The sequence below is a fragment of the Gracilinanus agilis genome, chromosome 3, assembly GCF_016433145.1.
Source record: "Gracilinanus agilis isolate LMUSP501 chromosome 3, AgileGrace, whole genome shotgun sequence".
NCBI lineage: Eukaryota > Metazoa > Chordata > Mammalia > Didelphimorphia > Didelphidae > Gracilinanus > Gracilinanus agilis.
The window spans coordinates 593,464,037-593,489,398 of NC_058132.1; the positions used below are offsets into that span (position 1 = coordinate 593,464,037).

Below are 25,362 nucleotides of genomic sequence, written 5' to 3' on the forward strand. Positions count from 1 at the left end.
CAGCTAAAGAACAGATGCATCATATAAGCCCGTGGGTGACTGCATGTGACTGCTGCCATATTTATCCAACATCTATGAAGCCATCAGTTTTAAAAATCAAGCCAATAGATGGGTAACAGAAGTGTCAGAGGAGTCACAGTCAAATGATTTGCTGACCTTTGTTGGCACTTTACCCAGTTAGTAGTTGATTTTCAACACTTCGATTTTGGGTTATCAAGTGAGAGGCAATCCTTCCCTCCCTCCCCCCAACTTTGGGGGGGGGGAAGGTAAACATAACAAATTAAGAGTTTCCAACTATTGTTTTTTTATCATTTAATGATAAAGTGATATCAGATGTATTTAAAACTCTGACATGTGTGAAATAGATTTTTCACTGGAGATATTCCATATTGAGTTAGCATAGAACAATATTTGACACAGTTTTGATAGTACCTCTTTGTTAATCTTAACTGGTAGCCAGTGTTATTGATTAGCATTCCAGAATTTTAGCCTTGGTTTTAATTTGGCTTTATAGAGGAAAAAATCTTTAGGTGCCTTATGGAATAAGATCTTCTGGAACAAGTATTTGTTGATATTACTGAAATCTGAGATTCAAGGATGATGCATTTTAGAAATGAACAGATTTAAAAGTCAGAATTCATTGATTCATTTAGTTGAGAAAGAGGCTTTAGCATAAAAAATTGAATGAAGCTTTAGGCATTATAGATATTTGGGAAGGATCTGGATACCTAAAAGTTTTAGAGTAAAACAGAGTTGTTGTAGGGAATCTTTAATTAGGTTCTGTGCTATAATAACCTATTTCTCTGTAGACCACATTGTACCTTAGTTGAACCTCAGCAGTGCTTATTCCCTTAGTCCAAATATGTCTCCTTCACCCACTATAGATTGGGATTTTGAAAATATGGATCATGGTTTCTTTTAACATTTGGATATTTTTCATTTGACCATGCCTATCTGTTGCTGCTTTTGCCCCAGATAATTTTCTCCTAACCCTGTCCCCTAACCACTTTTGTAACATTTAGTCAGTACTGTAATTTTTATTACAAAGTGTTACTGCTTTATTATTCCATGTTGTATTTGCACATGTAGATTAAAAATAATATTTGCTGTTGACCAAGAGAAGCAAATTTACTTAATAAAATATAGTTATGTTATATAACTCACCATTAGAGTTTGTGTGACATTTCTAATCCCTTAAGGTTATACTTCTTTGTACTTTTTTCCTATGTATTTTATTTTTACATGACAAATGTTAAAGTAATGTATGGCAGAGGAAAATAGTGAAAGATTTAAAATCAACTTTCACATTTTCCTGGCAGTGAGAGCATTTGTTTCCAAATGTCAACAAAGTTATCCATCTTTCAAAGAACTTCCCATAAATGTGAACTGAAAAGCTTTTTTAAAATTTTATTTGCAAGAATGAATGTCTTATGTCTCTTCTGACACAACTGATATTTTATAAGAACTGTGCTTTACTTTTGTTATAATTGATTTCAAGAGTATTAGAATCCTGAGCTAGGTTCTGGTAAGTAAGTAAAAGAAGGAAGAAGCAAATTTCATTACTTGCTTGAGTGTGCATTAAAAATATCAGATAATATTGGACATAGGTATTCTTGTCATCTTAAGTTCAGATTGATTTTCGGTTAAGTAGGAGTTTGCTTATTATGAACCAGCATAGTTTAATGTATATAGTATGGTACTGGGATCCTAGAGATGTAGTGTGGCATAGGAACCTTTGTTGTGATTCTTAGCCCTTACATTCACTATCAGCTGGCAGGTATGCTTTTCACAGATGGAGAAACTAATGCTTATTCTATGCTACATAGTGACCCACTTGACTGGAGAAGAGAATCTCTGATTTAACTCTTGCTCCTCATTTTATTTAATGAATACTTTTGCTGGTCTTCTTGGAAAAATAAAATAAAGACTATCAGAGTAAATTATTTTACTCCTTCGGAATTTTCCCTCACCCTGACTCCCAGGAAGTTTTGAGTATTTACTGGATAATGCTATACTGGGTAATGTGGTATTCACTTCTCTTGAAAATAGACTCCAAGAATTGCCTAAAATTTGTTGTTATACAGACATTTTTTTTCTTTTTATAGTTTGAAATAAGCCATAAGCCAAGTCTGAGAAATTTTTGTTCTAATCACTGGACTTGCAGTAGATGTCATCCTGACTTTCTCACTCTTACCCTTCCCGTATCTAGTTTATTGCCAAGAGTTGTCTTCTCTACCTTCCTATCATTTCTTGTATATACCCCTTTCTCTCTTCTGATTGACTCTATCCTGGTTCAGGCCTCCATTATCTCATTCTTGAACTGTTGGTAGTAACCTGCTGGTTGATTTGCCTACCTCAAGTCTTTCCATATACAAGTCCATTCTCTACTTAGCTATCAAGTTGATCTTTCCAAAGCCCAAGTGTAACCATGTTACTCATTCAGTCAACTTCATTAGCTCCATATTTCTCCAGGATCAAAAATATAAAAGTTTTCTGTATGACTATTAAAGCTCTTTGTTCTTACCTTTCCGTCTTCTTATGCCTCACCTCTGAATATTTTTTAGTCCAATGGCCCTCTTTGCACTTCCTGGAATTCAATATTCCCATCCATTGACTCTGGACATAATTTTCACTGGCTGTTCTCCATTCCTGGAGATTTCTTCCTCTTCATCTCTACGTTCTGATTTCCTGGACTTCTTCCAAGTCTAAATTAAAGTCCCATCTTCTGTAAGAAACCTTTCCTTGTCCTCCTTAAACTTAATGCTTTTCCTCTGAGATTATAATTTCTCTTGTGTATATTTTGTTTGTACCTGGTTATTTGCATGTTATCTTCTCATTAGACTTACAAAAGAGCTCATAGGAACATTTTTTTAAAACTTTGTTTTTAAAAACAAAGTTCCAGTGCTTGGCAGTGCTTATTAATACATGCCCATTGACTTGTAGTGAAATTTCAGTAATTTAATTAGATTGACCAGTACTTTGTCAATTTTATTTGTTTTTTCAAAGTACCAGCTTCTAGTCTTACTTATTAATTCAATAGTTCTTTTACTTTCAATTTTATTAATTTCCCCTTTAATTATAATCTCTAATTTAGTTTTTAGCTGAGGATTTTTAATTTGTTCTCTTTCTAGTTTTTTGATTTGCATGCTCAGTTCATTGATCTTGGCCCTCCCTAATTTGTTATTATATGCATTAAAGGATATAAAATTTCCCCTGAGTACTGCTTTAGCTGCATCCCACAGATTTTGATAGGATGTCTCATCATTGTCATTCTCTTTTTTTACATATGTCATTGATCTCGACCTATTTCCATTTTATTAATATTTGCATTATGGTGATTGCTAAGAGCAATGGTTCCCAAACTTTTTTGGCCTACTGCCCCCTTTCCAGAAAAAATATTACTTAGTGCCCCTGGAAATTAAATTTTTTAAAATTTTAATAGCAATTAATAGGAAAGATAAATGTACCTGTGGCCATCACTGCCTCCCTGGATTGCAGCAGCACCCACTAGGGGGTGGTGGCGCCCACTTTGGGAATCACTGGCTTGGAGTCTACATCCCCAATCATATCCCCATTGACCCATGTGATCAAGTAGTTGTTTTTCTTCTGTGTTTCTACTCCCATAGTTCTTTCTCTGGATGTGAATTGTGTTCTTTCTCACAAGACCCTCAGAAAAGATTCATTTTGAATCAACTATATAGCTAATCTTTAATGACTCATTTTCTAATAGGTTTGATACTTTGAAATATTATTTGTTTTATGAGCTTTTTTTCCCTAAGTAAATTTCATCTTGTTCCAGATGACAGATTCTAAATGAATACAATCTGAATTAATGAGATGGTTTTGTAAAAGTATTTTTCTAGTAAGCCTTCCTTCTGGAAACTTATAAACAAATAGAAGAAGCAACTGATTGGTAAAAACTATAGTTGAAGAACCACCTTTCTCCAAAAGTACTCTTTTAGAATTAATGTTTTATAAACTTCAAAGTTAACACTTTGAGATCATGGCAATGGTTCTCAGGCATTAAGTGGTTTAGGTTTAGCTTTATTTTTGCCTGTTATCTAAAGTTTAAATGTAGTTTATTGTTAAGGGTAGGGTTTTCCCAGTAGCTAATTATACTTTCTTTGTTTACTTTCTCTGTGCCATTAAAAAAGTGTTTGTTAGCATATATTGGTTTAACCCAATAAAAATTATTAGAGATATGAATGCTTATCCATTTTATACCTCCAACTGAGTCTAATCAAGTATCCTATTTTAGGCTGCTTGAAAATCTTATGAGTTGCTAGGGAAATTTGCTTCTGTGTGCAGAAGCATCCTTACGGCCCTCTGGCTTCATGGGATGAAGCTTTCCAATGACAGTGAATAATGACAATTTGACAGAACATGCTGCCTCTCCTCTTTATTCTGTTGCTCTTTTTATGGCTCTATTTGACTTTATTTTGCTCTTTTCCTGAATTGTTTATGATTCAGATAAATTTCTTCAGGACTTTGGCATTGTTATGGTAAAATAACACCATGTTACGTTATATAACACTGCATTAAAAAAAAATTCCCTCAAAAAATCACAAAAGTTTTGCTAAGAATTTTATTAAGCTATAAAGGGATGGAAAACAAGATACTATTTTTTAGAGCTACATATTTGTTTCTTGTTATGTTTTAATGGTGTTGTCTTGTGTTATCCATCCTTTGAGAACAATACTGATTTAATTGGTTATCAGTGAAATAAAAACTTTCTTCTTTTTTGTCTCCTTCACTAGGTTTCAGCATTAAAAACAATGGCCAATCAGGGAGGTCCCAAGTATACTCTGTCTCAGCAGCCCTGGGCACAACCAGGTATTCAGATTTTACCACTTGGATTTTCTTTGGAGTCTTTGGATTAATTTGCATTTATATGGCACTTCTATGCATGTAGTTTTCCTGCGTGCTCTAAGGCATTACTCTATGAAATAATATATTTATGATTCTGTTTTCCCCTAATGCAAGTTAGTTGAGAATAGTCTTTTAATTTCAGCAAGTATCCCAAGAAATAAAGAATGAAAACTTTCCTACAAAAATAAAATAAAAATGGAAAATAGTTTGGGTGAAAAAAAATTTTTATAGACTATTGGACAGGATGGTTCTAATTCAGTTAAATACTGTATCTAAAATCTAATCATCAGTTCATATGACTGACACAATTTAAAAATATATAAATATTTAACATTTATTTTAAAAAATTACATGTTTAAAAATAACTCTACCATCTCCTAAGCACTGTTGCATTATTTTAGGAATATCTTAAATATTTGACATGCTTTTTATCACGTTAGCAGTTTTTAAAAAAAGATAATTCCTTTAAAAAGATACTTCCAGCTGAAATTACACACTTCAGATAAAATAGCATTTATTAGATTTCCAGTATTTATTTAATGTAAAACTAGATAATTTTAATCCTTTTAAATCTTTTAAAAAGCAACAATGCCACCCCCCACTTCCCGCCCCCCGTTTTAAAATGTATTGAGTGAGAGGCAGCAATGGACTTGGAGTTAAGACCTTTGGAAAATAGCTTTACCTTCTTGATCCTTGATGAAGACACCATACTGCTGACATTAGCTACCTTATAGAACTGTTGTAAAGAAAGCATTTTATTTGTTTTTTAAATGGTAAGGCACTATACAAATGTAAACTATTATTAGCATTAACAAATTAGAAGTTACCCAGTGTTAGTTCTCAGCTTGTGAGGTGCCATCCTTTGGACAGTAAAAATGAAGATTATGTTGGATAATATGGGAGCATATTGATTGCTTACATTTTTTTCATGACATTGAAATTCTTTGACCTCAGAAACCAAGTATTATTATGTGCAGAGTATGAATTCATGGAACTTACAGTAGAATAAGAAATGAACATAGACAATTAACATAGAAACTAAGATAATATTAGTTACAATCCAAAGTGCTGTTTGGAGTCCAAGTTGAAATGTTTCCATTGGAGTGCAAGGAAAGATTCCCAGAGGAAGTTGCATTGCATTTGAACTGGGCTTGAAGTTATAAGAGGCTATTCCTCCCCCCACCCCTTCTGCCCCTTAGCAGAAGGAACGGAGTTTCTTTTTTGCTAGTGGGAGAGAACAGCAATGAATCACAGGATGCCCCAGAGACACATCATCAGTACCCTCATTTCAGATCAATTTAATTAAAATATTTAAGTAACTTGTACAAGCTTAATAAATGCTTGCTGACTTGACTACTATGTGTAAAGCCCTGTGTTGGGTATTGGAGATACAAAGGAAAAGAAATAGGTCTCTCTGCTTCTGGAATTTATAAATATTACTTATGGGCCATTAAATGCAAAGTCATCATAAATATTTGCCATTTGGGTTTCAGCTACAGTCTTCTTTGAACTTTCTGTTTTATTTTGATCTTTCTTTTCTGGTGGCTGATGCCTTTGTTCCATGCATACCTTGTTCAGGTTTTGCTCTTTTTTGAATGTAGTAGTAAACTGGGAGAGGTTTGAATGATTAGTGGGTACCAACTGCTATGAACCATAGTATTACCCTTCAGGCCTGGGTTTTTGCCTTTTCCTAAAGTGGTTTATCATAGCTTTACTTTTATTTATAGTTAAACTGCAGTGGTTGAATGCCAATCATCAATATCCTCTTGGGGACCACTATTAGACTTCTTGGGTATATCTATCCAGGTTCTAAGACTACGTAGAGTCCAAGCTCACCAGGCAAGTCCTTGTCTTTAGGACTTTGGCCGTGTCCTTATTCCTTGACATTGATCCTACATCATCCAGTTATTATCTCTCCAGTGTCCTTCCTGCCTACTCCCCAACTCCCTATGCTGCTTTCAGTTAAACTTTTCCTTCTTGGGTGTTGTCTGCTAGCTTAATCATATATTTCTTTCTTTGATTGCTGTTCTGTTGGAGTAGAGCCCTAAAGGCAGAGGAGCTGATGGGCTCCCCAAGACTGAAGGGCAGTGTGACAATCTCTTTCTGTTAAAGTCTAGGTGTAATAATAGTGAACAAGGTACAGCAGGCTATTATTTGTAATATCTGCTTTAAAAAACCCTCCTGTACTCAAAAGTAGGGAAAGGTAAGCATACAGACCAGAAACAATGAAAAAATATTTAGTTAAGGAATAACTATAGGTCTGCTCATATCTTCCTCTTAATCAAGTCTAGTACCGCCCTCCATATAAAATCCTTTGTTTGGCATTTCTTTCTACAACCTGGCCCTTGCCTTTCTTTCCAGTCTTCTTAGATGTGACTCTTTCCCCTTTATTCTGTGGTTGAGCCATATCAGCCAACCTCCTGTTCCTTATATACCAGTGGTTCCTAGATTTTTTTGGCCTACCCCCCCCTTTCCAGAAAAAATATTACTTAGGGCCCCTGGAAATTAATTTTTAAAAAATTTTAATAGCAATTAATAAGAAAGATAAATACACCTGTGGCCATCACCGCTCCCTGGATCACTACAGTACCCACCAGGGGGCGGTGGCACCCACTTTGGAAATCACTGTTATATACAATGCTGTCATCTGACATCTATTATTGGTTGTCCCCTCTGTCCTAAATGCTTTCCTTCCTTCAAGATTCAGCTCAAACACTGTCTTCTTCAGGAAGACCTCTCCCAGTGTACTCCTGTACACCTCTACCCAGCTTCTACCACTTTCTCCTCAAAGGTCGACTTCTTCCTCCTCTGTATGTATTTTGTATCTACTGTCACCCTTATTAGAAAGTAAACTTTAGAGCAAGGGCTGTTTTTGCCCTTTGTGTCTATAGTGCTTAGCATACTGCTTAATAAATCCTTAGTGATTGATTGAGAAAGTATTTTAAGTATTTTATATTGGTTTAAGGCTACTCTGTAGACTCCAGGTCTTTAGCCTTTCTTTTCTTACTTCTAAACCATATTTTCAGGTGTTTTCCATCAATTCTCCTTTTACTCATCATTGTATGGAAATAAATAATTATCAAAGCATGCACTGATTTAACTTGCAAGTTCTTATTGACTTATTCATAGAACTTCTCTATGAATTTCTTACTGGGATTTCTCTTTTTTCATACCCTGTAACAGATGTTGGCCCATAAGCTGCAGTTATTTTTGTGGTAGGCTTTTGGTGAATAGTTATGAGCATGGCAGTGTCAGATGATCAGATGTCATGAAATATGTAAAGTGCTTTGGCAACCTTAAAGTACTATATAAATACTATTTATTATTTTGACCAAATAAACCAGGAAAGTTGTTGCCTTTGGACATACAATAGAACCACCACTGCCAGTTTCTTTATTATTTGCTATTCTTATATTTAACTATAATTTCCTTCTATCTTCTGATTGGCAAAACTGTTAAGATTGATATTATAGTTCCTCTAGTCCTGGAGGCAGAGAGGGGCTGAAATGAATACAGTGTGAGAACTGGAGTCAGAAAGATCTATGTTCCAATACAGCCTCAGACACTAGCTGTCTGACCTTAGGCAACTTGTGTCACCTGTCTGCCTCGGTTTCCTTATCTCTAAAATGGGAATAATGTTAGCATCTATCTCTTGGGCTTGTTGTGAGGATCAGATGAAATAATATTTGTTAAGCTCTTTGTCAACCTCAAGGCACTATGTAAATATTAGTTATTATTAGTCATTGGATGAGTATCTCAAGTATAGACTACTAATAACTGAGCTAATGTTTACTCTTAGTCCCCTCTACCCCTTTACAATCCCATTGATATTGTTATTGTAGAAGTAAAGGGACTTCATAGGACTAAGATGCGAAGTAACAAATTTAATGCAAATGTGGCAACTAGTGGAGCAATGGATAGAGTGCTGGGCCTGGATTTAGAAAGACTTCTCTTCCTGACTTAAATTCATACTTAGAAACTCATTAGCTATGTGACTCTGGGCAAGTCAGTTAACCCTATTTGCCTCAGTTTCCTTCTCTGAAAAAGGAGATGGGGAAGGAAATGGCAAACCACTCCAGGATCTTTGCCAAGAAAACCCTAAAAGGAGTCATGAAGAATTGGATACGACAGAAAAGAATGTGAACATTATGAAAGGAACAAATAAAATGCCATGGCAATTGAAAGGAGGGGTTCTTTTAACTGGAGGACTCAAGGAAGGCCACATGTAAGAAAAACTGGACTGTCTTAGGTTGGAAAATGATATATTCTAAGCCTAGAGAACAAGTGTGAGCAAAGAATTTAAAGGAAGGTAAACATGGGCCATGTTGAGGGACTGCAGAAAGAATGACTCGGAGAATAGAGTGAAGAGGGAAAATGAACGATAAGGCATGAAAGGTAATTTCAACTAGATTATGAAGGTACTGGAATGCTAAGTTAAAGATGCTAGACTTTATTTGGTTGGCAGTGAGAAAGTTTTAGAGATGATTATTTTGGCTGCAGTGTTTAGAATGAATTAGAGTTTAGTTAGGGAAAAATTGTAATTGTTCTGCTCAGAGGCAGTAAGACATAAATATTTAGGTTTGCATGATTCATTTATGGGAGGATGGACTGGCACCAATTATTTTTGTTGGTTAGTTTTGGTTACTGAATAAAGAAGAAAATGTGTGTGTGTGTTTACTATTATATTTTGCTATACATGCTTAACTGATTTGCTACCAATTTAGGGAGTAGGGTTGACTTCTTATATGAAGAATTTGGGAGTAGGGTTGACTTCTTATATGAAGAATTTGGGTGATATAGACCATTAAGAGTTTGAAGGGAACTTAGATGTATATGAAGTATTCAGATATTGTGAGTTAATGGTTACTGTTATTCAGTTCACTTGTGTCTGACTTTTATATGATCTAAATTGACTTTGGTCCTTGGGTTTTCTTGGCAAAGCTGCTGGAGGAATTTGCCATTTTTTTTCTCCAGTGTGTCCCCATTTTACAGATGAGGAACTCGGACAAACAGAGATTGAAACCTGCCTAGGATCCGAATAAATACCTGAGGCTATTTTTGAACTTGGGTTCATGATTCCAAACCCTATCCACTTACCACCTAGCTCCACATTGTGACTTAGATTTGGAGTCAAAGGACCTGTGAATTCTGATTCTGCCATTGACTTTTTGTTAAACCTCTCTGGGACCCAGTTTCCTCATTTGTAAAATATAAAAGGACTAAATTATATGTTCTCTAAAGTGCTTTTGAGTTCTAAATCATATAATATGAACTTGCCCCAGTTCTCTGATTAAAATTCTACATTTTTGTTTTAAACTGATCTTTACTTCTATTGATTCTTTCCCTTTAATGACTTTTGGATACAAATAAAATTCCATGTTGTCAGAGCAGGCTCCTCTTGTGACTTGGCTGAGTCATTGACTTGGGGACTATAGAGAAGCAAAGGAACATCCCAGCAGTGATAGGGCCTTTCGGAATTGATGGGAATTGTGGCAGTAGAAACAAGGCTCCTGTCAATTGCTGGAAACAAACTTAACCAAACTGGCTTCCCCTAGTTTTATTGTATATGAAGTGCTTTAACATTGGTTCAATCTCTTGAGGATGCTCTCTCTCCATTTGGTTTCCTCATATTAGTTCAGAGGTTCTTAATCTTTTTTTTGTGTCATGGACCTTTGTGACAAGACCCCTTCTAAGGATACTATTTTTAAACCCATGAAATTAACAGGAAACCAATTATATTAAAATAGAATTATCAAAGTATTTTTTTTTTCAGTTCACACAACTGGCTACAAATCTTTATCTCAGAGGTCTGTATTAGAGTTGATTGTCCATGTCCAAAAGGTGATATATTGGGTTTTATTTAAAAGTAACCCTGGGGAAAAGAGATTGGAGCCATAACAATTTCTTTTTGTCTTTGAAGATATGCATCCCCATGTTTAGCTTTGCAGTGTGTGTGTGTGTGTGTGTGTGTGTGTGTGTGTGTGTGTGTAAATAATTTTTTGTGGGGGAGGTTATAGATATATTACCATGTAAAGCTTTTCCATATTGGTCATTGTTGCCAGAGAATACTCATTTAAACCACAAACTCCAAAATAAAAACACAGACGAAAGTGAAAAATAGTCTGCTTTGATCTGCATTTCAACTCTGACAGTTCTTTCTCTGGAGGTGGGTGGCATTCTTTGTTATAAGTCCTTCAGGATTGTCCTAGATCATTGTCTTGCTCAGAGTAGATAAGTGCTTCATAGTTGATCATCATACAATATTGCTGTGTGATGTTCTTGTGGTTCTACTTATTTTACTCTGCATCAGGTTCACATAGGTCTTTCAAGATTTTTCTGAAATCATCTTGTTCATTATTTCTTACAGTGCAATAGTAAGTATTCCATAGCCATCATATACCACAATTTGTTCAGCCATTACCCAATTGATGGACATTCCTTCAATTTCCAATTTTTTGCCACCACAAGAAGAGCAGCTGTAAATTTTTTTCATAAGTAGGTGCTTACCCCACTCCCCCCTCTTTTAAAAAAATCTCTTTGGGATGTAGAACTAGTAGTGGTTTTACTGGATCAGCTTTATAACTCTTTGGGCATAGTTCTGAATTGCCTTCTAGAATGGTTGGATTAGTAGACGGACGAGTATATTTTAAGATAACTGTGTGACTTTAGAGAATTATCAACATTTTTAAAAAGTGGGGCAAATTAGGTGATGTCAATAGGAACTAGGGAAGCTAGGTTGTGCAATGGTAGAATGCTGAGCCTGAGAAGGACTTATCTTCCTGAGCCTAAATCTGGCTTCAGACACTTATTAGCTATGTGACCTGGGAGAGTCACTTAACTCTGTTTGCTCATGGCTAAAATGACCTAGAGAAGGAAATAGCAAAGCATTCCAGTACCTCTACCAGGAAAACCCCAAATGATATCAGGAAGAGTCAAACACATCTGAAGTAACTAAACAAGAAGAAGCCAATAGGGCCTTAAATTGATTAGTTTTATCTGGAATCAAGAGCTTTGTGCCAAGATGTAGGTCTTTTTCTTACTGTAATGTAGGTATTTATGTAACTGCTATCATTTGTAATGCTTTAAATATTTTAGTTGGCATACACTTTTGAAAAGCCGAAGTAGTTCTTAAGTTAAATGTTAAAAAACAGAAACAAAAAACAATTGGAGTGTTTGGCTGTTTAGTTAAGTTGCTAGCCAGAAGTCTAGAAACAATAGTTTTCTTTGCTGGGAGAACTAGGGGTTCTAAGATATTCATAGCTATAGTGTTAAACTGATTGCTCTGACTTCTCATAATCAAGAATCTCTGTTATTTATGCATAATTCAGTGTTGACCTTCCTAAAGCAGGTCTAGCAATCTTTGGATGAATTGCTGCTTTTAACCATGGTGTTTAGTCATATATAGGACTTACTGGGAGAAATTAGTTTTTTAGCTGTTTATTTTGTGAGCTGAATTCTATGAAAGTACATTTAACATGAGTATAGTAAACACTTTTTTAAAAAATAAAATCAGCTAGAAACTGGTAAATAGCCATAGTTAGTGTAACTGTACCCAAAGGCTTGATGCATTATTGAATTAATGTTCTTTTCACTGTGATAAGATTCTCCTATCAAAGCAGAGGTGATCTTGCCTTAGATTGGAAACCTAGTGAAGCTTGTGACAGTATCAGTGTGATATCATTACAGAGGCTTAGTTAGTTCTCTTCTTGTTCTAGCAAGTTGCATTTCTTTTTAAGTAAGGACTTTTTTTTTTTTTTGGATAAAGCAGTGCTAACAAAGCATACCTTGGCATCAATAAAAATATAAAAAAAAGTTCTGAACCTATCATTAGAGAGGAGCTTAACCTAATTATAGAATTGTAAGATATACAAGCTCTCAGAATTTTTTTTGTCAGTAGCCTCTGCTGCTGCTGACTGTGTATATGGTACTTCTTTAAAAATTGTTTAAAAAATTATAAATATAACCCAGTGAAGGCTAAAAGCACAACCCCAAATCCATAGTTTAACAAGGCAGAACAAAACAATTAACAAGTTTTGAACATGCAAAGAAAGTACTTTGGTTCTGTGTCTCCTTTTTGGTCAGCCAGCACTTTTGCCACCTTTGGTCTTATTTTGCTTCCTTGTTTGTTTTAAGTCAGTCCCCCTTATCCCCCCTCCCTTAGTTTACTTCCCTTTCCACCTCCTCCCTTTTTGTTCCCCTCTTTTTATTTTTTAAGGCCTAATGAATTCCCTCCCTTCTCTCCTCCCCTCCCTTTTTTGACCTCCTCACTCCCCTGCTCCCCTTGGTTTATCCCTTCTGACTTTCTCCATAGGGTTAGATAGAATTCTATATTCCAGTGGATATAGCTACTCTTTCCTCTCAGGATTAATTCCGCCGAGAGTAAGGTTATTACCTATTAATGCTCTCTTCCTCTCCTTCTTATAATAGTATTCATCCCCTCCAATGCCCTCTTTGTGTGGTATAGAATATCCCATTTTTCTTATTCATTCAAATTTCTCTTGGTGCCATCTACTATTCCCCTCCCCTCTTTTTTCGCCCCCATATCATCTTAGACCATTTAGTACTCCAACCTCTCCCTATGAATAATTCTTTTAATTACTATAATAGTGAATACAGTTTTTGAAAATTACACATAACATTTCTCCACACAGGAGTACAAATAATTTGATCTTATTGAAGCCCTTAAAGAAGCTGGGTAGCTCAGTGGATTGAGAGCCAGGCCTAGAGACAGGAGGTCCTAGGTTCAAATCCGGCCTCAGACACTTCCCAGCTGTGTGACCCTGGGCAAGTCACTTGACCCCCATTGCCTACCCTTACCAATCTTCCACCTATAAGTCAATACACAGAAGTTAAGGGTTTAAAAAATTAAAAAAAAAATAAGAGTTTTCATTTTTCCCCTCTCTTATTTACCTTTTCATATTTCTCTTGGTTTTTGTGGTTGGATATCAAACTTTCCATTTAGTCCTGATCTTTTCTGTGCAACTACTTGGAAATCTTCTATCTTGTTGAATGTCTATACTTTCCTCTGGAAGTATATAGTCAATTTTGATGGGTATGTGATCCTTGGTTGTAGACCCAGTTCTCTTGCCTTTCTGAATATCATATATCAAGCCTTGCGGTTTTTTAGTATGTAGGCTTCCAGATTCTGTGTGATCCTGAATGGTGCTCCTTTATATCTGAATTGTCTCTTTCTGGCTTCTTGTAATATTTTTTCTTTAACTTGGAAGCTCTTGAATTTGGCAATTATATTCCTGGGGGTTGTCTTTTCAGGGCTTAGTATAGAGGGTGATCTATGGATCCTTTCAATGTCTATTTTGCCCTCTTGTTGAAGAACATTAGGACAGTTTTCTTGGATAATTTCTTGTAGTATGGTGTCCAAATTTCTATTAATTTCTCCTTTTTCAGGAAGACCAATGATTCTCAGATTGTCTCTTCTAGACCTGTTTTCTTGATCTGTCATCCTCTCAGTGAGATATTTCATGTTTCCTTCTATTTTGTCAGTCTTTTGACTTTGCTTTATTAGTTCTTGCTGTCTTGGGAGATCATTGGCTTCTACTTGCCCAATTCTGGTCTTTAGAGATTAGTTTTCTGCTATAACCTTTTTGATTTTCCTTTTCGGTTTGGTCTATCCTGTTTTCCAGCTGTTTAATTTTGGTCTCTAATTTGCTTATCAATTCTTTTGCTTTGGGGGCATCTTTCTCCAATTGGGAGTTTCTGACTTTTAAACTGTTAATTTCCTTTTGAGCTATTTCCCACTTTTCTTGCCAAATCTCTTCCATCTTTCTCATGATCTCAGATTTGAACTCTTTAAGAGCTTGTGAACAATTTTCATTTTTTTGGGAAGGTTTGGATGTGATTACTTGTTTATCCTCCTCTGCTGTGGTTTGGATTTTTTCTATGTAAAAGTTATTGAATGTTAAAGCTTTCTTCTTGTTCTTTCTCTTGGGTAGTTCTTGGCCATTGCTTCCCATTATTATTATGCTGTTTTTCTTTCTCAGTCAGAAGTCTGGGTGAGGCAGGCAGGCTCTCTGTCTATCGAGCTGTGGAGCAGTTTTTGTCTGAATCACAGTGCAGTGCTGTCCTTCTCAGCTTTATCCTCGTGCCCAAGGTCTGCGCTCTTTAGGCTCCTGGGGTGTCAAGTCTAGCTGTTCTCAGGGTCAAGCCTCCTGGTGGTTCCCTTGCTTGCTACTCTGCCTGAGGCTCCTTTAAGAGCCTCAGTGTGCTGCTTCCACAGTCAGACACCCCTCCACACTAGGTCCCTGCCCAAGGTCTGTGTTCAAGGTCTGCATTCAGGGTCTACGTTCTTTAACCCCTTGGGGTCTTAGGTCTTGCTGCTCTCACGAGCCAGCCCTTGGTGGTCGCAGGTAGCTGCCAAGAACTTAATGAATGCCCCAAGCTTGTTCTAACTCTTGTGCACTGGCTTTGGCACTGAAGGTATTGGGGGGGGGGGGAGAGATTGATCAACTTGTGTTTTAGTGAGAACTATTTCACCCCTATAGTGTGGAAATGCCTAAATCCCATGTACCTTCAATGCTGTACCCTATTGTGGGGTCCCTTAATTTATCTGACTGGATTTGGTTTTTGTGTCCTTTTGAGGTGTTATGTGTAGGTGGGTTAGGAGAGATAAGCGCCCTGCTTCTACTCTGCAGCCATCTTAATCCGGAAGACTCATTGTTTGTTTTATCAGAGTTGTAGTTAGAGTGATGTGAGACTTCTGATTGAAAATTATAAGAGAAAATAAGCAAGAGAAATAGAACTGAGCCATGCAAGACCCTTCTTTTGGTATTTTTTTTCCTTTTGAAGTGAAATGCTTATGTTTTCATTTTTTCTTTGTGTTAATAATCAAAAGTTAACTTCTTTCTAGTCAAAGTCAATGACCTAGTGTCTGGTGCCTACAAAACAATAAAAACAAAGCTACCATTGACGTTGAGAAGTATGTCACTGTACTTATCCAATAAAGATACAGAATTCATCCTGTTTAAACCTGTTAGGGTAAGTATTACCATGTTTTGCATGAATATAGTCTAGTTTCTTGGTATTTAATTTCAACATGTATCATTTTTCCACTTTAAAGTACTATAAAACATTGATATGATTGGTACCTTAGTAAAATTGATTACTAAAAGACTGTGATGCTTGGAATGTTTGCCTGGCCAGCATCTATCTAGCCACGTTTTCTAGGCCTATTGACTACATCCTTCCCATTCTTACCTCATTTTTTAGGTTCTTATCTTTGGACTTTGAAAATGGAAATTAAAGAAAATTAAACAAGAAAAGAGATATGACAATGCAATATTATGAATTATCTCCCTATTTTACTGGTGAATAGTATCATCAGATTGTTTGCTGTGACTACAGAAGGATTATATGTCAGCACAAAATTAAAATTCATTTCTCCTAGTTCAGTACTAGGCTCATATCTTTCTCTAAGACTTTGGTTTATTTCCAAGATATTTTATGTCTGGATATTGCATTTTATGTAAGGAATTGCTACTGTACTCTACAATATTCTTTGAGATTGCAGGGCTTGCCATAATTTAGTTTTTACAGTAAACATAACCTGACAAGCTTGTCCAGGTTTGTGCTAACATATCACCTGAAATGTTGAGTGCATATTGGATATCTTGTGTAATGATCCTGTGAGAGAAAGATACGCTTATCCCTACATGTTATGGCAAATTTCATTAAGATTTGATGTTCTAATTGCTTCATTAAGCAATTGTTTGTATTTTTTGGTGCCTCATTTAATATATTTCCTTCTTTCTAAGAATAATATTCAGCAAGTATTCCAGAAACTTCATGCTTTGTTAAAAGAAGAATTCAGCAGTGAAGATATCCAGATCATAGCTTGCCCTTCCATGGAACAGGTAAGCTTTGAGATGATACATGGTCATCAGAATATTATTTTAGAGTATATTTTATTTCACTTGTGTTGATCATGTTCTTATTTGTTTTGAGTAATCTAGGTTTTATTTTTGTTATATTTGGTCATTTTGTCTATTCTGATGAGAAAATTAAAATTTTGGATTATCTTTGCCTATTTGAGATTGTGATAAGTTTTAAATGGGGTAAGGATCCAATTAAAATGACAACTGTGTTCTGGATGAAACCCATCTGTCTTTGGAAATGCCAGCTAGAATGAGCCAAGGAACTGAACTAGCTTTCTCAAATCATGGATGCTAGAAGCCTTTGATTTCAGAGTGATTAAACTAAAAGCAAGCCAATTACTTTAGAATGTGTTTCCTATTGTCACTGTTATAAATTCTAGTAGTTACATTTGTATATAGCTATATCCATGCCTATATGTGTCTCTGTCTCTCTCTCTGTTATTCTCTCTCTCTCTCTCTCTCTCTCTCTCTCTCTCTCTCTCTCTCTCTCTCTCTCTCTCTGTATATATACTCTGTGTCTGTGTCTGTGTGTTTCTCTTGATCTATTATTCTACCTCTTTATGTAAAATTTTCAGTCTTTGGAGCTCTAACCAGCAACATAACTGTAACAACAATAGTAATAGCTCAGCATTTTGTAGTGCTTTAATTTTTGCAGAGAATTTTGCAAAACCCATTTCATGGAACCTCACACACATTTTGCATATGAGGAAAATTGAGGCAGACAGAGACTAAGTGGCTTGCCATGGGGTCTTTCTGATTTCTGGTCCAACATTTGATCCACTGAACTAATCTTGGTGTGCTATCTGTGAAATATGCCCAAGGAAAAGGTACCAGGAAATAGATGTTAAATACCGAATGATTTGTGTGGCTAATAAGCACTATAGTGATTGGAGGAAAAAGGGGGGTTGAGGGAGTCATTTGAGAGCAACAGCAAGCCACATTAATTCAATGTCTCCCTGAGCTGTCTGAGCTTTTCCCCCTTTTTTTGGGAAATGTCAGTTTCCCCTGATCTATAGTCTTTTAAAATGACTTTGCTACTTTCTCATTTCCCATATTTTTCAGTCCCCATCTAGCTGAATATCTGTGCCTTATTTTAAATGAGAACTTCATATGAAAAATACTAATCTATTAGAATGTGATTTGAGCAGCTAGGTGGTTCAATGAAGAAGTATTGGGCTTGTTTAATGAGTTCAAACCTGACCTCAGACACTTCCTAGCTGTAGGACCCTGGGCAAGTCACTTAACCCTGTTTGCCTCAGTTTCTTCATTGTAAAATGAGCTGGAGAAGAAAATGGGAAACTAATATGTTTGTCAAGAGATGATTGAAAACAACTCAACAATAAAAGAATTATTTGCTTTTATAGAATAATTCACAGCAGGTTTAAAAAAATAAATTTTTGATGTGTTTGTAAAATTCAGTTTGCATCCAGTTTTTCAAGAATCTGTTTGTTGTATGAAACGAGATAATTGGTTCTGTATTTTTGGATTCTGTCAGTTATATCTATGCATTTGTTTTTCTGTACCTTTTCATTAAGCTTTTTGAACCAGCAACCAAGTCTCCACACTACATAATTGTCTGGTATCCCACATCACCACTGTTGCTGTGGTCACTGTGTGAATGCCAGCATTCTTCCTCAGTCTTGACAAGGCTTTCTTCTGTACCATTTCTGCATCCTAAAGAATCACCATGATTGTATAACAGCTCATATGTCCTCTCACTTTGCTTTTCAGGTGAATTTACTGCTGTCGGTGTCCAAATAACCAAGTCTCTGAGACTGTTGAAAACAGATGTAGAAGGTATGCCAGGAGGCTGGAGCAGGGCTAAGGAGTCACCCACGCGGCCTGCAGGATATTGAGAGGTTTTGTGGGGAGATCCCTCAGGGCCCACAGACGACTTAAAAATCCTCTATGATTCTTAGCATTGATTACAGAATTAATCTAAGCAAAGGATAAAAAATACCTAAAATGCCAAAGACTGACTTGTGAACATTGGGTACGGCCTAATGTTATTAAAATGGCTCTGAGACATGTAACTATTAGAAGTTAATCTGTGGACATGCAGTGAAATGATTCCTGGAGAAAATATGTGCAATGAAAGTAGGTTACTAGTTAGGAGTAGTACGAAGTTAATTAGAAAGCTTCTTGGTTGTCTAAAGTGTTAGACATTGTTGAACAAGCTCCCAGAAATGCTGTTCATACGCTGTGTTCATGTCATGATTCTTACACTTTGTAGCAAAGATGGGATGTTTCTGCGAGCACAGTCTGCTTTCCTTAGAATTCAGGGACTTCTCTTTCTATGTTTAATGTAAAATAGTTTAATTGAAGCAGGTCCTGCAAGCAGACCCTGGGATCTCTGCTCTTTGGATTGCCTTAGTGGAGAGCGAGAGAGAGGCGAGAACTGCTGCTATCTCATAATGGGCATGGAAAGTATCTCTAATGAAAATCTGTAGGGCACAATTGCAGGTGTTTGTGAGCTGCAAGTACCAATTAAAGCGTCTTGTGCTTGGGAAGGCTCTTCTCTGGGAGCACTCGGGGTTCCGCATCCCAGCACACACCAACTTCAGGCTGAGCAGCCCCTCAGGAGCGAATGCTTTCATGAGCTTTAGAGTCACGTGACTTGAATCCACAGCTCTCTTTCAATGGAATCAATCTGGGTAAAGGGGATAAGGAAGATGGAGATGGATGATGAACGCTTTAAAACTCACTGCTGTATGTCAGGGATCATAAAAGAAATGATGCACATCTACGAATTTTTACAAAAGCATAGCTGGTGATTTAGTTTGTATTTGTAACCAGAGTTGGGTAGCAGATATGGCCTGCTTGGAGGAAGATACAAAAAGAAGCTTTTTTAGGGATATTCAAACATTTGTCCAGAGATGAAGCACTGAGCAGGGCTCTGGCATGTGAGTAGACCCTGATGTGCGGCTGATCGCTGTCCCTCTTTGTACAGTGACTTAAGCACGGCATTTTGCACGCCTTTTGTGGCTCCTGCTCATTGTGTAGAGATGTTACACATCCTGATGTTGCTTATGTGCAGCAGCTCATCTGTTTTTCAAGTCAGTTTACATTTGTCGTAGGGTTTGCTTGATTAACTGACTTTTAAGAAGGGAGGTTGAGAATTGCTCAGGCTTGTTCTCTTAAATGAACTATGGGGGAAGATGTATTTATTCTTCCACTTGTTATAAATATATGTTAAGAATATAGACTGTAAAATATCCATTTTGTACAATATATGTATATTTGTTTTTTTTAATAGCCTTTTCCAAGAGAAATGAGGGCATGATTGCTGTATAGTGTACTATGACTGATTTAATTACTTGTACAGAAGAAAGGGTGTGCTCTTAAGGGTCAAAATGTTTAGCAGCACTCATTTTTGTGTTTTGAAGTTTTCATTTCTGAAATATTCAAAACACCTCACAAAGTGCTGAATAGTCATAATCAGACATTTGCTAAATGAATATTTGTTTAAATCTGTACAGTTTCAAGTGTTTACTTATACAGATAGTGTATATACTTTTAAATGATTAATTTAAAATGCTTTATATTATCTGGCTAGGAACTTGCAGTTTTTAATAAATGTGGATTTTCTAAAAAATAAAGATTTTGCTTCTTAACTTGTCCAACTCCTTTATTTGTGTCTTCAAATTCTTCTGACAAGATGATTGTAATGGAAAGATAGTACTAGAGATATCTGCAGTCTTAATTAAGGCAGTTTAATTTTTTTTTTTTTTTGTTAGCAAGACAGCCATTTTTTCAAGTAGTGGCAGTATAGCTAATTGCATTGAAAATTCAGCTTTTTTAATAGTAGCAATAAAAGCAAAATTGTATTTTCTTCTCTGATATTATAAGTCTGTGAAACTACATCTTCTGTAATTGTCTCACAAAAATCAGCAAGGTGTGTGGGCTTAGCTGGAAGCAGAAAGAATCTGAACTTGCTGTTCAGGGATGGGAGCCCTGGATGGTGCCTGAGGAATTCTAGTTTTGGAACCTGAGATGAATAGAGATGCAGAACCCCAGCTGTGGAGATGTCATCTGTCTTAGCTTTTGTACCTGTGTGCCATATTGTTACGTGTGACATGAAGGGAACCTGAATAGTGATACTGGAGCTCAAAGTAAAGAAATGAAAGGCAAAAATTTGGTAGTTAGAAGCAATCCTCACAGAACTCATTTTCCATTCTCAGTAGACTACACACATCTGGGCAGTATGCTGTAGTGGATGGAAAGGCAGCTTTGGAGTTAGTTCAAGTCCTGGCTCTGTTGCCTACTAGCTCTGTTGGAGGCCTCACAACCTCATTTCCCTCATCTGTAAAAAGGGAATGGGAAATAACATCTTCAAGACAACTATAAAATGTGGAAAGTATTTGGGAAGTCAGTCTATTAAAATGTACGTAGTACCTGTATGTAGTTCCAAAATGTCTCTTAAAGAAGTAATGAACAGCTTAAATAACTGGGGGAATAGTCACTGTTCATGACAGGGCAGTGCAGAAAGTAATAAAATGAAGATATTGCCAAAGGTAATTTACAGATTCAATACTATGTCATTTAAATTAACTGAGGAATATTTTTCAGAGCTACTTTTTCATTCTTTTGATTTTGTTTTATTGTTTCTTGATATCTCATGGAGTTAATAGCTTTTCCAATTTTTTTCTTCTACCTCTTTTATTTACTTTTAAAAATCTTTTTTGAGCTCTTTCAGGAGTTCTTTTTGGGCCTGGCACCATTTCACATTTTCTTGAACATTTCACATGTAACTGTTTTGATTATTGTCCTCTTGTGAATTTGGGTTTTGATCATTCCTATTAACACAGTAACTTTCTATAGTCAGGTTCTTTTTTGCTTGTTTGTTTTGCTCCTTTTCCTAGCCTGTTTCTTAGTTTTATATTAAAGTTGGGCTTTGCTTCTGATTTGGGAGGGGACATTCATGTTGCTCTTTTCAGTATTAATTCTGGGGACCTGCAAGTGAAAACTGAAAAGTTTTGCCAAAGTAGTATGATCTAAGGAGAGATAAGGCCACTGCTCTGAGTGACCACAAGTATCCTTCTTCAATGGAATTGTGATGAGAGTCCTTGCTCCTTGTGGCAGTGCATTCTAGTGTGCTAATGCTTTTCTTCACCCTGGGACTACAACCCTGGTTCTGTGACCCAGATCCCCATTTGGATAATGTAGGAGAGTCCTGCACTTCGTGTCAGCACAGTGTTCCCTGTAGTCTCTTGGCAGTTGTCCAGTCCCCTTACTGTCTGTGGGCAGAGGACTCCAATAGTTGCTGTTGCTGATTGAGCGTTCTCCCTTCCTCCCCCCAGTCTGACACATGGCTTGATCGGGGGACCTTGCTGCTAGCTGGCTTAAGCTGCCTGCCTTAAACTCCACTGTCCCCTCAGTGAGACAGACCTCTCCAGTACACCTTCAAAATTATCTTGGGATAGAAAGTCCATCATTTTGTTGGTTCTACCACTCTACATTTAGTTTTGAGGCATTATTTTTAATGTTTTTTGGAGGGGAGTTTGGGAGAGCTCAGGTGAGCTTCTGTCTTATTCTGCCATCTTGGTCCCCAGGATCACTTTACAGAGCTAGATAAAATATTAACAAAATTTATTTGGAACAACAGGATATCTAAAATATTAAGGGAAATAATGAAAAGGGGGGAAATGAAAAGGAATTAGCATCTTTAGTATACAAGTTATACATAATTATAGTTATTCAATTTTATTTATTATATTATTATAAAGCAGAAGTCATCAAAACCATTTAGTGTGGGTTAAGAAATATAGTAGGAACAATGGAACAGCCTAGACAAGGAAGAATCAGAAATAAATGGCACTCGATCCAGCATTTCAGTAGACTCCCAGACATAAAGAGTGTAACAAAGAACTTCCTCTATGATAAGAATTTCTAGAAAAACTAGAAAGCATACTGACAGAAATTAGGCTTAGACCAACATTGTATGCCATGTTCTATAATAAATACAAAATGATTGTGACTTAGATATTAAAGATTGTTTCATTAAAAGTGATTAGTAGAGCTTATATTTTTCACAGCTATGGTTAGGGGAATGAATTCTTTAATAATACAGTGATCCTTTCTTTCCCCATCACGGTTTCAAAATATTGTGGGGTTAACATAAGAAATGGGAATTTTGGGGGGAGTTTTATGAAAGTTTCAGACAATATGTGAAAGCCAATAAATGACACAAAAATGTTTAAAAACTTAGAAATGCATAAAACATGCCTAGTATATAATATGAACATATTTTATCTGTTAATACCATATACACAATTTCTTTTTTAGAGTTAGAATAAGAAAAAAGTTTGAAAAGAATGAGAAAGCCAGCAGAAAACACACAAAAGCTAGAAATATAAAGATATCTTAAGTTTTGTAACTCATAGATGCATAAACATGTAATATTACCCATAGAGTATGTATTTTACTGTTTAGTAACATGAATGAACAGCTACATAATTTTTTTCTCTTAAAATTAAATTTGTAGCAAAAGAACTACAGTTTTAGTTTGGGGATGCTGAGCATGTTTACAGCAATTTTACACAAATTTTACAGATCATTGGGGTGGGGTGGAGGGTATTTCACACCTCCAACTCCTGTGATGTGGAAGGATACCTATAATAATAACATTGTTTAGCATTTATATCATACTTATGTGCTTGTCACTGGTTTGATTTATTGAGAAATGATCTTAAGTTTTTAATTAAATAAGGAATAGAGGCAATTGCAAAAAATTAAATAATCTTGATTTCGTGGAACTAGAGATCTTTTGCAAAACAAAATTAATGCCTTTAAGAAGAGGAATGGGGAGAAGAGAGCTTTGCATAAATTGCCTACTGAGTTTTGATGTCCGAGATATGCAGATAACTACTTATGTATGTATCTATGCACCAAAAGCCATTTTTAATAGAAGTAGCCAAAGGTTATGAAAAATCTTAAAAGTAGAATTGCAAACAGTTCACAGTCATTTGAAAGAATGCCCTAAATCCCTAATCAAAGTGACTCTGAGGCTTTATTTCACACTTAGCAAATTTACAAATCACAAAAGGTGTGAATGGTTAATGATGAAGAGATTATGGAAAGACATACACTAATGTACTGCTGGAGAATCTGTGAATTAGTACGATCATTTTGGAAAGCAGTTTGGATTTAAGAAAACAATTTGATGAAAATTTTTTGTCCATCCTCTTTGACCCAGAGATGCCAATGAATTATTACTATGTTGTAAGAAATAAATATGATGATGTCAGAGAAGCATGAAAAAACTTCTATCTAAAGTGATTCATGCTATGATTCCCAGGTTCTCTGGTCAAGAATGCCTGGGTCTAGGGAATTATAGGTTAATGTGAAAGGACTTGCTACATATACCAAAAGTGTTATAACTTTGATGTCCATGTTGTCCTCCTTGATTACCATCAGAATGGTAAACAATCAGGGGCTCCATAAAAGCTCCTAGAGCTATTACTCCATTAACTTCTGTCCTTAGTAACATGGAAAGGAAAATCTCAAAATCCATAAACTTCTCAACAGTCCTTGGTATTCTCTGCTTTTTTTCTTTTCTGCTTTTATTTTCCCTAGAATTCCATGAGGAAACTTTCAATGTGTACATCTTTTGTTTTTACAACACTTTCCTTTCTTAATATGTCCCTCTTCAAAAGGCCATCCCTTCTAATAAAAAATAAGAACAAAAAAAACTCTTCAACAAAACTAACTGACTTGTTTCCAAGTAGGCAACATTAACTACCTCTGTCCCTTTGTAAGGAAAGGAGAGAGGTCCCTTTTCTCATCTCTTCTGGGCAAGCTTGGTCATTATTACACCGAATTTAGTTTGGGATTCTTGATCTTTCTACTTATATCGTTGTGGTCATTGTGTATATTGGCTTCCTGGTTCTGCTTCCTTCACCTTGCAGCAAGTTGTGGAAATAGTTCAGTGCTTCTCGATCCATCATTTCTTACTACACAAGAATGTTCTATTAAATTCACATACCATAATTTGTTTAGCCATTCCCCAGTCAATGGGCCTCTAGGGAAAAGTAGCATGATTTAAAGGAGCCCACAGTAGCTCCAGGTCTGGGATTTCCAAACCCAGTCTCCTGATGCTTACTGCCTACAAGTCACTCGCCATTCAGGGATTGAGTTTCCTAATTGGTAAAACAAAGAGGTTGGATGAGAGGTCCCTTCTGGCTCCTCTGTGATCCTTCAATTTTTCCAGTTCTTTGCTACTTCACAAAGAGCTCAAGGGGCTTTCTGTAATGCATGTTTCCAAAAAAACATCTTTGCAGAAACTACACAGCCCTCAGGTAGCCCTCTGAGAGATGGTGATTGTTGTTAGCTATTTTTCCCAATCAAGGGATTCTCATTAATAGATCTTATCAGAAAGGATGCTGATCAGAGCTAGTCCCAGGAAAGGCTTTTCATACTCAAAAACATCTTTAAAAAAAGCCTCAATATGCGGGTGATGGAATACTATTGTGCTAAAAGGAATAATAAACTGGAGAAGTTCCAGGCGAACTGGAGAGACCTCCGGGAACTGATGCAGAGCGAAAGGAGCAGAGCCAGAAGAACTCTGTACACAGAGACTGATATACTGTGGTAAAATTGAATGTAA

At 36.2% G+C, this 25,362-nt stretch overlaps 1 protein-coding gene across 1 annotated transcript in view; it reads left to right on the forward strand.

The window, feature by feature from the left end:
- COG3 (component of oligomeric golgi complex 3) overlaps positions 1-20,313 on the forward strand; it is a 68,843-nt gene extending 48,530 nt beyond the window's left edge. The window contains exons 22-25 of the mRNA XM_044669391.1: positions 4,758-4,833; positions 15,734-15,861; positions 16,638-16,736; positions 18,489-20,313. Of these exons, the coding sequence (XP_044525326.1) occupies positions 4,758-4,833; positions 15,734-15,861; positions 16,638-16,736; positions 18,489-18,518 (333 nt within the window). The 3' untranslated portion in view covers positions 18,519-20,313. The remainder of the gene's footprint in view (positions 1-4,757; positions 4,834-15,733; positions 15,862-16,637; positions 16,737-18,488) is intronic.
- Positions 20,314-25,362: the final 5,049 nt, after the last annotated feature.